This window comes from Pteropus medius, unplaced genomic scaffold, assembly GCF_902729225.1.
Source record: "Pteropus medius unplaced genomic scaffold, Ma_sr-lr_union100, whole genome shotgun sequence".
Lineage (NCBI taxonomy): Eukaryota > Metazoa > Chordata > Mammalia > Chiroptera > Pteropodidae > Pteropus > Pteropus medius.
The window spans coordinates 39,607,813-39,622,862 of NW_024340849.1; the positions used below are offsets into that span (position 1 = coordinate 39,607,813).

Below are 15,050 nucleotides of genomic sequence, written 5' to 3' on the forward strand. Positions count from 1 at the left end.
TAATCTTTTCTTCATTAATTTGAAATTAATGAAATTAATACCACCTTTATATATACTAATTTTCCTCATGCATTTGGGCCTGTTTTGGAATCTCTTCTTTTCCATTAATCTCCTGTCTATTGCTGTTTTGGAACTAAATTGTTAATTATTACAACTAAATGTATTTTTAATATCAGCAAGCACAAATCTACAGCCCATTACTTTTTTTTAATGTATTGAAACTGGTATGTGATATTTTCTTCTATTATGTATTTCAGCTGATTTTTGTTTATTTAAAACTTTTGAGTTTTAATGTTTATTTTTTACCTATTCACCATACCGAATTTACGTACTAGTAATTTTTATGATTGTCCTGGATTTTTTTCCTGCAAATAATAATTTTCTAACTTACAAATTTTTGCATATTCTTTCTCTTGCTCAATTGTATAGCCTCTGCAACACTTAAAAAAGTACTCACTGAATTTAATGAGAGACTTCTTGCGTTACTCTTTATAACATGATAATTGCTTTCTTGGTCTGTATACTCCAAAAGTTGATGGTACCAAGAAAGATGTTTGAAAATATCATCAGTATTTGAGTTGCCTACTTATTCTTTCTATTGGTATGAGTAGAGATTCAAGAGTGGCTATATAGGTATATTTGTGTTATCAATCACAATTATTTTTAAAAATTCTTTTTGTCGAATTTATTCATATGAATTTTAGTAAAGGCACATACATCACCCTTTTTTCCTTCTAAACTTCCTGCCCTTTTCTCCTTTTCCTCTGATTCATTTTAATATTCATTTTGTGGTACACTTTCTCTAGCAGCTCCTAGAATATGTGTGGGAGGTAAGTTTTTTGAAACCCTACATGTCTGAAAGTATCCTTATTCTAGATTCACACTTAATTGTTGACATTGAATTCTACTGTGGAGGATTTTCCTATTATCTCTCTTCTGTTGCTGTTGAGAAGTCTGATGTAAATACAATTCTTAATCTGTATATAGTTGAGATCCTGCATGCCCCGCCCCCCCTCCCCTTACTACTTCCCCCCGCCCCCAGAAGCTTGAGGGTCATCTTTTTGCTCTCATGATATACTTTCTCAAATCTTTTCTTCATCCATCTTGCTAAACCCTCTTGGGTCTTTTAATCTGGAAACTCATGTCTTTCTGTTGGAGGGAAATTTTTCCCATTCTTGATTTTTTTCAGTGCTTTTTCTTTGTTTTCTAAAACCCCAGTTACTAGATTATTGGACATTCATTGATGATCCTTTAATGTTCTTATCTTTTGTTTCCTACTTGCTATCTCAGTCTTTTTGTTCTGCTTTATAGATCTCCTTACCTTTATCTTGTAACTGACTTTTTCATTGCTTTTATATTATTTTTCATTTTAAAGACATTCTTTTTGTACTAAGAATGTTTTTGTATATTTTTATGGATGAATCAGCTTATTTTTAGTTTTTGTCTCTGTATAGTTTGTTTTCTTCAAGCTACTTGTTTCCTGTTTTGTTTTGTTTTTTTCATTTTAAGGTTTTCCTCATGTATGTGTTGATTCTTGTTTATCTGCTCATGGTTACAACTGAGACTTTACAAACTGATTGTATGCTGTCTGTGCTAGAATGGTGGATGGGCTGGTAGTCTTCAGACTGTAGGGTCTATCTGTGTGTGCGCACACACTGACTAATAGGTGCTAGCAGTCTTTTTTAGGTCTTTAAGCTTGTCAGATTAATTAGAAAATCTTTCAATTTTCTTCATAGAAGAAGTAGGCTTGCCTGCTGTTCTCTGGGAGTCTCTTGAGTAGGCAGAGAGGGCTTTGGGTAGAGGGAGTGGGTATCACCAATCAATATGTGTACTCATACTTATTACCTCTTCTGACAGTATGATACTTCCCTCAGCTGTGACTATTGAGCCCCTAGATGAAAGACCTTTTGTTTTATTCCTTCCAGAGAGTTATACCCCCATTCTTCAGGGAGTGATGTAGGGCAGTCTTCTGGGTACTAGTAATTGGAAAAGCAATCTGGGAGTCTTTCAGTTTTTTTGAGTCTCATTTTTGTCCCCATCTCCTGTGGAGCCTCGTGCTGCCAATTCCTGAGTCCTCGGGCATTCTGTGGTTTAAGAAGAGCAACTTCTCAGTTTTCCCCATTTCCAGTTTAGAATTTAGAATTTCTTGAGTCTGGAGGTTAGTTATTTGTTCTTCTTTATTTTTAAATGTATTATTTTCTCTTTTGTTCCTTGTCCTTCATGTTCACAGTTTTGTCTTGCTTTAATCTATTTTTTAGTAGACTTTACATGAGAATAGAGGTTAATGTGTATATTTAAATTTGCCCTTTTAACTGAGATTTTTTCTATGTATGTAGTTATTTATGTAGCACTTTTTTTTCTCAAAATAGAATTTTACTTTACCATTTTAACTTCTTATATGCATATATGGTGAATAGTTTTTGTATTTTAAAACCTTTTTTTTTTTAACAACAGAATGGATGCATGTTATTCAGTTGGATGCATGTATCATTGTTTACTTCAGGTTAGGAATACTGAAATTGTGCTATGCATAAAGTGAGTTCCGAAGGGTAATGATAGGACAGTAAAATTCTGGAGTGTTATATTTGATGAGAGGTTAATGAATGATTACATCTTTCCTTTGTACCTTTTAAACATTTAAAAATACTTTTTCTTTTAGGTCCATTGTAATATGTTAAGAAGATATTATAAGGAATGATTTTGTCAAATTTTCATGAGTTATGGTGGCTGAAAGATCAATTCTGTCTTGTGAGAAAGGAACTGTAAGTAACTTCAAGTAACAAACTGATTTTCAACTATCTGTTTATATAAGAAGTTATTGATTATTCATAGGAATATACTTTGGATACTTCTATTAGCTTTAAGTATACAGACTAAATAATTTAAAAAGAGAAGTTAGATTTTATATAACTCAGGATTATTTCTGTATAGTAGTAGCGTTGCCATATTTCTTGGATTGTACAAAATTTAATTTTTATTTTTTTTAATTTTTCAGAAATGGCAGCACAAAAGGAAATCTATATTAATAGAATATTTTATTAAACTAAAGCGATTAGATAAGAACTTTAAACCAACAGACTCAGCAGACAAGGAAAGAAAAGTGTTGGCTGTAAGACATGTTTCAAATGACTCAAAGTCCAATATCTGTAGACTTCAGAAGAAAAAAGTTCTCAAAAACTTTGTCAAAACAGACAAGTCAGTGATAAATCCTTCAGTAATAGAGCTAGGCCTGAAAGCCAATATTAATTGAAATATTTATAAAACATTGAACCTGAATTAAATTTTTTCATAAAAAGTTTTAAAAATATCAAATTAGAATTAAATTTTTCTTAAATTTCTATTGCCTTGCTCAAAGGAAAGTAGATCTCTTTCAGCCTTCATGCTAGCATTTCTCATGTCCTAGGGATAACAGAAACCTTACTTGAAGCAAACTAGTATTTTTGTCGAAAATGTATATCAGCATCAAAGTCGATTTTTAAGACCTGCTCCTCAGTAATAATACTGGACATTCAGCATTCACACCTACCAGAATACGAAAATCCTCTCAGAAACTACTCAGAAAGGAGGACCTGACTCAGGAATGATGTCCATTCAGGAGAAATTGAAAGAAAATTCCTCCAATGTTATTAAAAAATGTGATGATAAGAATTTAGAAGCACAAGTTCAAGGTTCTCAAAAGAATCTAGCAAAAAAATCGGGTCCAAAGGAAGCTGTAAAATCACTGGTTAAATCTTCCAATGAAAGTAAAATAAATCAGCCTGAGTTAGGAAAATGCATGAGTACAAGGTCAGCAAAGGTGGCATCCAGTGGTGAAAGAACTAGTAACTGCAGTAATAAAAATATGATGACTGTGAAAGGACATTCACAACAATCTATAAAAAAGAAGAAATTATCTCAGAAAAAATCAGTGCATGAAACCCCTAAATCAAATGAACAGCTTAACCGGCGATCACAAAGACTACAGCAGTTAACAGAGGTTTCAACAAGGTCTCTGCGTAGTAGAGAAATTCAGGGACAAGTTCAAGCAGTTAAACAGAGTTTGCCACCAACAAGAAAAGAGTATTGTAGCAATACTCAAAGTAAATCTAATAAAGTTAAAACAAGTCAAAAACATGTGAAAAGAAAAGTACTGGAAATAAAGTCTGACTCTAAGGAGGGTGAAAATCCAGTAATTAATGAAATAATAAGTTCCCCCAAAGGAAAAAAACGCAAAGTAGAGGACCAGACAGTTTATACTTGCAGTTCTCAGTTCATAAAAGAATCTGAAATCTGTCTTCAGAAGATGACTAGAAAAGAAGCAAAATCTGTGCCTGTAACTTCTGAGATAAAAAGATCAAAAACAGCTACTTCAGTGGTCTCTAAAAAGAATGAGATGAAGAAGTCACTTCATTCACAAGTGAATACTAACGCAAAATCCCAAAAATGTCCACAGCCATCAGTGCCTGAACAAAGTTTAAATAATGACGAAGTAAGAAAGAACAAACGAGGTAGCATTCTCCAGCTCTGTGAAGAAATTGCTGGTGAAATAGAGTCAGATACTGTAGAGGTAAAAAAGGAGTCTTCACAAGTAGAAACTGTAAAGGAAGAAAAGCCTACAGAAATAAAATTGAAAGAGGCTGATGTTGAAAGACAAATACTTCATTCAAAGGAAACAGATCAGGATATTCAATGTAATCGTTTCTTCCCCAGCAGAAAAACAAAGCCTGTGAAGTGTATACTAAATGGAATAAACAGCTCAACTAAAAAGAACTCCAACTGGACTAAAATTAAACTCTCAAAATTTAACTCTGTGCAGCAAAGTAAGTTGGACTCTCAAGTTTCTCCTAAATTGGGCTTACTACGAACTAGTTTTTCACTACCAGCATTAGAAATGTCTCATCCAGTGACTCAGAGTACATTTTTAGGGACAAAATCACATGATGATAAAAATCCAGCTTGCCAGCAGGAAGAAATGAAAGAAATTAATTCTGAAGAAGTTAAAATTGATGATATTACAGTTGAAATTAATAGAACCATCAAAAGGGCTCCTGATAATTGTCATTTGAGTAATCAGATAAAACCATCTCCTGACCCACCATTGGATAACCAGATGAAAGATTCTTTTGAGTCAACACAAACTAAGGTAATCTATTTTCATTATGCACAATAGAGGTGTCTTGAGTACTAATAAGTATTAACATATTGTATCTTAGGAATTATAAAAGACTGGAATATTTGTTAAGCTATCCTGTCATTTGTTAGCAAGTTTTATTAACCCAATCTTGTAGTGAGTGACAGAACTTACTGACTTCTTTAGATGTCTCACATTTATGTGAATGCTTCTCATTGTTTCATTTTGATTCTTCATTTTTGATTTATGTGAAGCATAAACCTCTTGAATTCTAGCTTTTATTTTTCATTTAACACACTGATATGTTTAATTTTTCTATTAACTACCCATAGAAACTATGTTTCATAGTGACTAAAATGTAGAGCTTAAAGTTGGGCTCAATTCTGACCAAGTGATTATAATTAATTTCAGCTGGCGCAAATCAACCTTTTTTCCCCACTTGATAATATTTAAAAATTAAACATTTCTATCAGTAGGGATGCCTTTTGGTTTGCCATTTGAACAGTTGGCAAATAAAATATTTGAAAGGTATAAATAATTCTTAGACTGGAGAATAAAATTAAAATGGAAAAATAAGTTGAAAAGCAGAATCTAATGGAAGAAATCTAGTAAAAAGGGAATTTAATGGAAGAAACTTTAAAGAATTATCTGAGAAGGTAGTTTTGAAACTAAGCTAATTTCTTTTCAAATTAAATTATGGTAAAATACCAATATGCAATATCAATAAGCAGAAATTTTTATAAGCATAGAACCATGGAGCTCTATAATACAAATTATAATTTGTCTCCATTAATTTGTTTCAGTTACTTAAATTTCTAATGAGGAAACAGCAATAGAGGAATATGATTTAGGTCACATGTTTTGTGGCACAATTGGATTAAAATCCAGGTGTCCTGATTCTCAGTCCATCATTTATTCTGCAGCAACATACTCTGAGCATTAGAAGAGGAACTGAGAAAAATAAGAGTTCAGAAAAAAATTATGAGTAAAGAAAAAAAGTCAAGTCATCTTAAAAGTTTTTGGGAGTGATTTAAAGTTCTCTTTAGAGACATTTTGATCTGGGAGCAAATTTGAATGAAAGAGGAGTCTGGGATTTTATGCCAGAAGCTGTGAAAATATAGGATATTGTCTATTCTTGTGGACTAAAAATCAAAGTGAACTTAAAGGGAACAGACATCTTAGGGTACTCTTAGATTTTATTTTCTGTACTAATGGGAATGAAAGTATCAATTAGAAAATAACTCTTCAAATAGTGATAGTAATTAGAAATTAGTAGTGAGTGGTAGTGTAACTAATAAGTGTGGCTGCTTGCAGAGATGGGGTGGCTTTCTTTTCAGGACATGTTTTGTCAGCAAACTTATAGCTTACATTCCAGGGATAGCTGAAGAGTATATCTTCTAACTCCTTGCTGCATAAATACCTGTCAAAACTCAAAAGGTAGAAAGTTTATGGAGAATATATTGAAGAATGAGAAATGTAATTTCTTTGGAATAGAGATGCTTATATAGACCACATTATTTTAACCTATATTATTGCTTTTACTAAAATATGCTTTGGATTTGATTTTTAAAGTCCCTCTGTCTTGAGGAACGTTATGAGAAACAGCCCTGTGGAACATGTTAAAAATTTTATTTACACTTGAAAATTCTTGAATATGAAAATTCTTCAATATTTCAAACATTCAGAGTATGTTTATGAGTATAATGTTAATCTACAGAGATTAACATTTCTACCACCCAAACTTGACAAAAATTAACATTTTTTTGGATTCAAATCTTTTAAAGAAAAGTACATTACATATATAGTTAAAGTCCATACGTGCTGTCTATTGACCTCTCTTCCAAGAGTTAAACATATTCCTGAAGTTGATGTGGATCTTTTCTGTCTTTATTTTTATGATTTTACTGTGTATGTATATATATATCTGTAAAGAATTCATAGCACTGTTTGTGTTTTAAATGTTCAATGCTAACATAGTTTGGGTAGAACATTGTAAAAACAAACCTTATATCATTTTTTTTTCCCTCTTTAATGCTTGTTCCCCTACCCCTGCCCACCCTTCCACTCCTGACCTGTGGATGTTGCTGTTTCCCCTTAAGAACTGGATCTCTGAAGGCGGGGCATCTCCTCCCAGACACTCGTGGCATAGACCCGGGGCCTGGTGCCTCGGCGCACTCGGGAGGCCTGGCACACCAGGGGCCTGGCGCACCTGGAGCATGGTCCGTGGCTTCACCTGGGGTGTGAACCTAGGACCTTCTGCGTGTAAAGCAGACGTGCTAACCACTACACTATGGAGCCACTCCAAACCTTATTTGAAGACTTTAATGGCTGCCTGTAATTTTGCTCTAATTATTTGGTGTCAGCCTCAGCAATACTGAGAAATGATGAATATTGATAAGGCTAAGCTTTGAGATATATACACACAATAGAGATATATACATATACATGGAAAGTTAATTGTTTCCCTAAGATAGACAATGTTGATAGAAATTAGAGTGTTTTCTTTGGTAGTTATTGAGTTTCTGCTTTGACAAGGTTCTGATTTAGGGGCTTTTAGGAATAAAGAAATAAATATAATACAGTCTTTGTTCTTAAAGAATTACAGGAGATGAATCAAAAAATGATTCAAAATAGGAAGCGATAAGGGCACAAAAGAGGTAGATATGAAGTAGATGGAGAATTATGCTAAATTTGGGGAAAAGGAGAATGGGAAGCCTGGAGAAGGCTTCATGGAAGAGGTTGATGTTTAAGTAATCAGTTGAGTTTATACTGATAAAAGAAAGGTGTTCTAAATCAGCACTATCCAGTAGAAATGTAATGTGAACCACATATCATTTAAAATTTTCCAGTAGCCACTTAAAAAAAATAAACTGGTAAAATTAATATATTTTCTTTAACCCGTCATATAAATATACTATCATTTTAAGAGGTAATCAGTTTTTAAAATTGAGATGTTTTACTTTTTTTTGTACTAAGTCTTAAAATCACAGTGTGATTTACATTTATAACATCTCAAATCGGTCATACCAACCACACTTTGTGCTTAAGTCAGATGTGGCAGTGGCTTCTGTATTGATTGAGCAGTGCAGGTTTAGATAGATAAAACTCAGAAAAGTGTAGTCAGGCAAATAAGCACTATACTGTAGGAGAGGTAAGTTTTTCAGTGTATCATGAAGGAATAATGGGAACTGATATTGAGAGGGTAGCTTATGGGGAGATCATGAAGAGACTTTTAAGGCATATCTATTGAATTACTCCAAATATACAATATTGTCTTTAATTTTCTTAGTATGCTAAATTTCACTGAAAGTGTATTGGGTTATGACCCAAAGATTGATATAAAAGCAAATATTAACATTTTAAATTGTGTTCAGAATTTCAGCCTATGTTTGGAATCTAAACTTGAAAACAATCCAGTGGAAAATAACACTATTGTTTCAACTCTGCTCAGTGAAGCAAAAATTGATACAGGGGAGAGTAAATTTCCAGGTAATACTTTGAAAATATTATTTGGATTTCACTGTGTTCAGAGATATTTTTGTCAGTATAACAGGAAACCATGTGGACTACCAGATAGGCCCTTTACATCTTTTTTAACTATTGCTTTTCTTTTTTAAATGGTGGGGGGGAATTGTTTCTGTTGATTGGCTTGTTTAAAGTACTTAGATATGATTCTTTGGCTCCTTACCAAATGTTCTTTTGTTTATTTTAAATCTTTTGTTTATGACTTACTTTCTGTAGAAGTATTACTTAATGAATTGCTTAAGTTAGTAGTATCAGCTTATTTCTCAAATATAAATGACAATTCGTGGTTTACCACTTCAGCTTCTTTAACCCCCTTAATTATTTTAGTGATTCTGTCTTTAAATTAAAGATTTACTTAATGCTGCAATTTATACCATGCAAAAATTAATTCTAGGAACCTTGTGAAAAATTTTTGACAGTATATTATTTAAATTGTTGGATGGGGATTTGCTCAGCTATATCAGGTAAAGCACCAGGGGATATAGAAAAGAAATTCCTAATTCCTGTTGTTTCTCACTGCTTAAGGGAAGGTGTACTTGGAGCAAAATATTGAGGTCAGATAATTTCTTCCATTAGGTCATTTAACCTTTTCTCTTAGTGGAGGAAGAGGAAGTATAATATGAACATGAAAAATGTGTTTAAACGTTAGAAAATAAAATGAATTGATGATTGCATTATTTATTAATGTGATTAAAACTCCAGAGACTAGTTTTTTTAAGAAAAATGTTTTCATTTATTTCCATTTAGAGATTGTATGATTATGCATTTAAACTCTTTATTGTTAAGTGCTAGTAATTATTGGTGAAATTAGAGGCAAACTGTTGATCTATCATTAGATGTCTTTGCAGCTTTCTAGATCCTTTCTGCCTTTTCTCTGAAGAGTAATTTCTAGGAAAGAGATTTTAATTTTATCAAATAGTCTTTAATAAAAATAAAGCATTTAATGCATTGAGTTTTTTTCTTTCTGTAAAATGATTTTTGACTATTAGGTAGAGAGCTAAAATATATAACCAATCTTGATTAAATTACAGGTTCAGCTCCCAAACAGCACATTATACTGAATAACCAAACATCTAAGACCTGTGATAACAGGTAAGGTATTAGTTTAATATAAGTATAAATATGACAACAGTTAAAAGATTAACTGAGGTGTATTAAAAATTTTAAGGGTTTATTTGAGCAAAAATCAATTAGAATTGGGCAGCGTTCAGTCTAGCATATAGAAAGCTCCAAAGTGCTGTACAAAAGGAAAGGCTTTTATAGGTAAAAGGGAGTGGGAACAAGGAAGTTATACTGGCACAAAAGTCAGGTCGGTTATTGCAAAGTTAGTCTCCTTTAGAGAAGAGCAGGGAGTCTGTCTGGCAGATTGCCTAACTGATTCTGATCAGGGGATTCCTGATTGTCTGATTTAAGATTCTGTTTATGGGGGAGCAGAAGCCGTAATTAAAGTTTCAGTTTGATGACTTGAGGCTTAGCATAAGTGACTCCGTTTTGGGCCTGTTGTCCTGTTTTTAACAGAATTTAAAGATTTTTTTCCTTTTGATGAATAGCCTTTATTTTTAAAAAATATTTTATTAGTTTCGAGTGTACAGTACATTGATTAGACATTTATGTAGTTTATGAAACGATTCCCCTAATTGCTCTTTTCTCTTGAGTTTGGGGGATTTTCCCTAAAAAGTTGTGCTAGTAACCCTCAGTTTTTCACATAGAAAGACAGTGATATTCGCAAATTCTCTTTTCTGTTTATACACACTGTTTTATAGCTTTATTATTTTTTTTATTTAATGTCTTATGGGCATCTTTTTTACCCTGTTACCTCATTCTTTTGAAATCTGCATTAGATTTTATTGTGTGAATATTCCATTGTTTAACATTTCTCCACTTTGTAGACATTTTGGCTTCTATTTTATTTCTGTCACACACAAAAAAGCCCTGTTAGAATACATATATATTTGCCCACTTGTGTGACTTAATGTAGGATAAATTTCATAGCTGTAGGACTTAACTTGCATTGCCAAATTTCCCTCCAATGTGGTTGTATCTTTTTGAGCAAGTGTTTGAGAAAGTTTCTTTCCTCAAGCATCTCAAAATACTGGGTATTATCAGCATGCAAAAGTGTTTTAAGTAGATTAAAAGCTTTGTTCTGTCTTTAATGTCAGAATTGAATTAAATGTGACTTATTTTACCTTAAAGATTACTGAAAAGAGTGTTTAGGACAAACATTAGTGACTCAGATGCCTAAAACTATAAAACATTGAAACTGTAGCAGGCGCTGCAGTTTTTTTATTTATCGAAGATTAGTACTGTTCATGGGTTTTTCATCTCTGGTTTTTTAAAGGCTAGTTTTTTTCTCCTGGAGTTGAAATCTGTTAGCTTTTATAGAAAATAAGTTATTTTTTATTCTGCAGTAATTTCAAGTGATGTAGATCTATAACATTTAATAGTTTTTTTCCTTTGTTTTTTTAAAGGGAGACACCACCAAATCATTCTTGGCCTAAGTGTAATTCTCATTTGGAGATAACAATTCCAAAGGATTTGAAATTAAAAGAAGCAGAGAAAGCTGATGAAAAACAGTTAATTATAGTAAGTGTAAACCTTTTTGGTGAAGTGTTATCATAAATATCTTATTTGTGCATGTTGTTACAGAGAATGAATTTATTCCTTTTTTCCAAAGATTTATTTCATAAATCTTTATTTTGGAAATACTCCTAATATCATTCAGATTTCTGCCCCCCTCTCAAATAGTGAGTCCATTGTAACAAATAAAAACTCAAATTTCCCTACTTCTAGTTTTATTTATAACAGATTGATACTTTATTTTACATTTGTTACTTTCTTGATTATGTCATTTGATCTACCTTGAGGGAGATATTTTGATTGATTAAAAATCTAATTTGAATGAGTGAGCACAATATCAAAAAATGAAGGGACCCAAAATAATAGAGACATTTAATATAGTTCCAGTCAACATAATCAATAGGATTTTTGGTACAGGATGATTGGTTCTAGCTTTAATATGGGAGAATAACTTTGCAAGAATTGTCTAGAAATTTTTGAGAAGGATTAGTGAGGGAAAAAGTTGTTTCATCAAATTTAATATTTTTGTTGTCAAATCAATATGATAGTGAAACAGAATTAGACAAGTAGAATCTAGAACTGCATTGTCCAATACAGCAGTCACATCCGGTTTTGATCACTTGAAATGTGGCTTGGCAGAATTGAGATATACTATAAGTAGAAACATATATACTGCATTTGAAAGACAGGTATAAAAAAAAAAGAATGTAAAGCATGTCACTAATAGATTTTTTAAATATTTAATACATGTTGAAATGATATTTGTGATGTTTTGTTAAATAAAATGTTATAAAATTAATTTCACCTGTTTGCTTTTGCAGTCTTTAATGTGGCTATGAGAGAGTTTAAAATTACATTTGTGGATCACATTTCTATTAGCTAGTGCTGGTCAGGAGTTGATGTTAATGATCATGTAGCAGCTAATACTTTTTGAATGAGTACTGCACTCATATTAACTAAGTTAATTAAGCTTTATTAAAAAAATACCCTGAGATAGGTACTATTGTTTCCCATTTACTAGTGAGAAAATGGGCAGAAATGCTTACTCATTACTGTGAAAACTGCCTGCTTGAAGAGGTATTTGTATACTGATGTTCATTATTCACAATAGCCAAAAGGTGGGAGCAACCAAAGTGTCCATCAGTGGATGAAGGATTAAATAAAATGAAGTGAATATATACAATGGAATATTATTCAGCCTTGAAAAGGAAGGAAATTCTGATACATACTACAACATGGTTGAAACTTGAGAACATTAAGCTAAGTGAAATAAGCCAGTCACAAAAAGACAAATACCGTATGATCCCACTTCTATGAGGTACCTAGAGTAGTCAGATTCATAAAGATGGAAAGTAGAATGGTGGTTTCTAGGAGCTGGCGAGAAATGGGGATTGGGGAGCTGTTGTTTAATAGGTATTGAGTTTGTTTTGTGAAATGAAAAGAATTCTGGAGATTGGTTGTACAACAGTGTGAAGGTACTTTACTGAACCGTACATTTAAAAATGGTTAAGATGGTAAATATTATGTTGTATACGTATATCTTAACCACTATTACAAATTGTTTTTCTGCCTGAAATAATTTGCAGATAATGTTTGTTAATAGTTTGAATCATTTAGAATGAACTTTTTAGTTTTATACACAATCTCTTATTTACCATTTGATTACTCTTTGCTATTTAACCCTAATTTTAAGTTGCTAGAGATCCTATTATCTTAGATCTTATTATTTTTCAGTAATTAGTTCAAATTGCAGATTTAGAGCAGAAAGAGTAAAAGGATTATGTTTTTTTAAAATTTTATTCTTAATAGAGCATGTTGCTGAAATTTTCTTGTTGAATAAGGACAAGAATAAAAAACATTTCATAAAGAATTACTGCTCTGTAGTACAAGCATGATTTACTGGAGAATAGGTGTCTGTTTTTGGTACTTATTTAATATAAAGATAATATAAAAAATTTAAATTTACTTTTTCTCAAGAGTTTCTGGGTGACATCAAAATACTCTTTTTTTAATATCTACAACTAGAATAAACCCATTAAAGGGAACAGACTTTAATGCATTAAAAAGAGTTTATAAAACACTATTTCCTCTAAACTTAAGTAGTATAAAATTTTGCAGATAAAAAAATATATATTCTCATTTGTAGGATATTCACTATTTGGGGCTTTAGGACTAAGATTATATTGTCAAAGATATTTCTCGGTTCCTTTCAATTGTTTTTTAATGCTGTGGAGCGAGTTATCAGATAAAATGGGAACAATTCTTAATAAAATTGCACACAGATTTCAAAGATTAACATCTTCATTTTTGGTACTCAACATTTGGTACCAACATTTTTGGTACTCAACAATATTTATTATAGAATAAACAATTCTCACTTTATGTTCATATTATAGCTTTGGAGGCTAATGTTCTGGAATTATTCTTTTGGGAGGAAAAAAACCCCTTTTGTTTGTTTTTATAAATAGGATGCAGGACAAAAAAGATTTGGAGCAGTTTCTTGTAATGTTTGTGGCATGCTTTATACAGCTTCAAATCCAGAAGATGAAACACAGCATCTGCTCTTCCACAACCAGTTTATAAGTGCTGTAAAATATGTGGTAAGTGGAATTCATGACTTCTAAAATGCAGAATCAGATAATTAGGTCAGGATCTTAAAGAGATGAACTGCCAAATTTAAGTCACCAAAACATTTCTGCTTTTAGAAAATGATAATATATACAAAGCCCTTACAGTATATATACTGGCTTGTTTTAAAACAAAGCCAAACGTAAAAACCAGCTAATTTATTCTGGCTGATTTATGTTGTGGGATTTTTTACTTCAGTTATATTTTAAAGTAGTTATTGTATTTTTTCTCATCTAACAGTAATGTTGTTTAACTTGAGTATTTTAAAAATTTCCTTTGATTTTTAATAATTATTAGCTATTGATAAGTCTGTTTAATATTCATATAGCTTAGGACAACTTTTTATTTGGGGGTTGATAGTGATATATATTTACACCAAATAGATGGTTTTGGGATTTACTTTACTTTCTTTATACTATCATGAGAGTTTTCCTTTATAAAATTAAAAAAGAAAAATTCTTGAAGGTTAAGATCTCAGAATTTATAACGTACTAAAAAATAAAAATCCCACATACTTGCTTTGGCAGTACATATACTAAAAAAAAAAAATCCCACAAAATAAATATGTTTTAGTATATATTTTTTAATGTATGTACTTTTGAGGCATATGGATATTATTTAATATTTGTTTCTGGTAATAGAATTTTAAATAATTTTAAACCATTTTAGATATCTTGTGAAAAATAGTAATTTAATGTAATTTCTGTTTACCTGTATCTGAAATGGAATCTATTTTTATTCTATACATGTTACCTTCAGTACTGTACACTCACATTAAGAAGACCTCCAGGAATCTGAACTGAGACCACCAATTCATTTCATATAGGCTTTCATATGGGCACCAGATGTTGGATTATTTAAAAAATCTTGGTTTCAGTTAAATTCGTAGCCTTACTTTTGGTTGAAGAGTTCATATTCATTGTTTCATTTATCCAGTTACTTCTACCCCAAGATAGGTGGGGTTTTCTTTTTATGATTCACTACTGTGGTGATCCTTTATATTTCTTATCTGCCTTTTCTTCATACACCCCTTCCTGCCACTTAATTAAATAAAATATAAGATGTGTGGACATGGTATATCTATAGCTTAGATATTGATTTATCATTTGAAATTTCTACTTTTCCAATTTGACTCTATTACAACTTGGAAAGAAAAATAGTTCTATCAGGTACCTAAATTATAAAATACTTCCGGGGCAAAAATATTTCA

The 15,050-nt window shown here is 31.6% G+C and overlaps 1 protein-coding gene across 4 annotated transcripts in view; it reads left to right on the plus strand.

Annotated features, from left to right (window-relative positions):
* Positions 1–15,050, plus strand: part of ESCO1 (establishment of sister chromatid cohesion N-acetyltransferase 1) — an 80,992-nt gene that overhangs the window by 9,581 nt on the left and 56,361 nt on the right. For all 4 annotated transcript variants that reach the window (XR_005649077.1, XM_039844909.1, XM_039844906.1 and 1 more), the window contains exons 3-8: positions 2,660–2,762; positions 2,996–5,122; positions 8,485–8,599; positions 9,667–9,727; positions 11,104–11,218; positions 13,681–13,812. Coding sequence is in view for 3 of the 4 variants with exons in the window: in XM_039844909.1 (XP_039700843.1) it covers positions 3,581–5,122; positions 8,485–8,599; positions 9,667–9,727; positions 11,104–11,218; positions 13,681–13,812 (1,965 nt within the window). In the remaining variant the exon portion in view is untranslated. The remainder of the gene's footprint in view (positions 1–2,659; positions 2,763–2,995; positions 5,123–8,484; positions 8,600–9,666; positions 9,728–11,103; positions 11,219–13,680; positions 13,813–15,050) is intronic.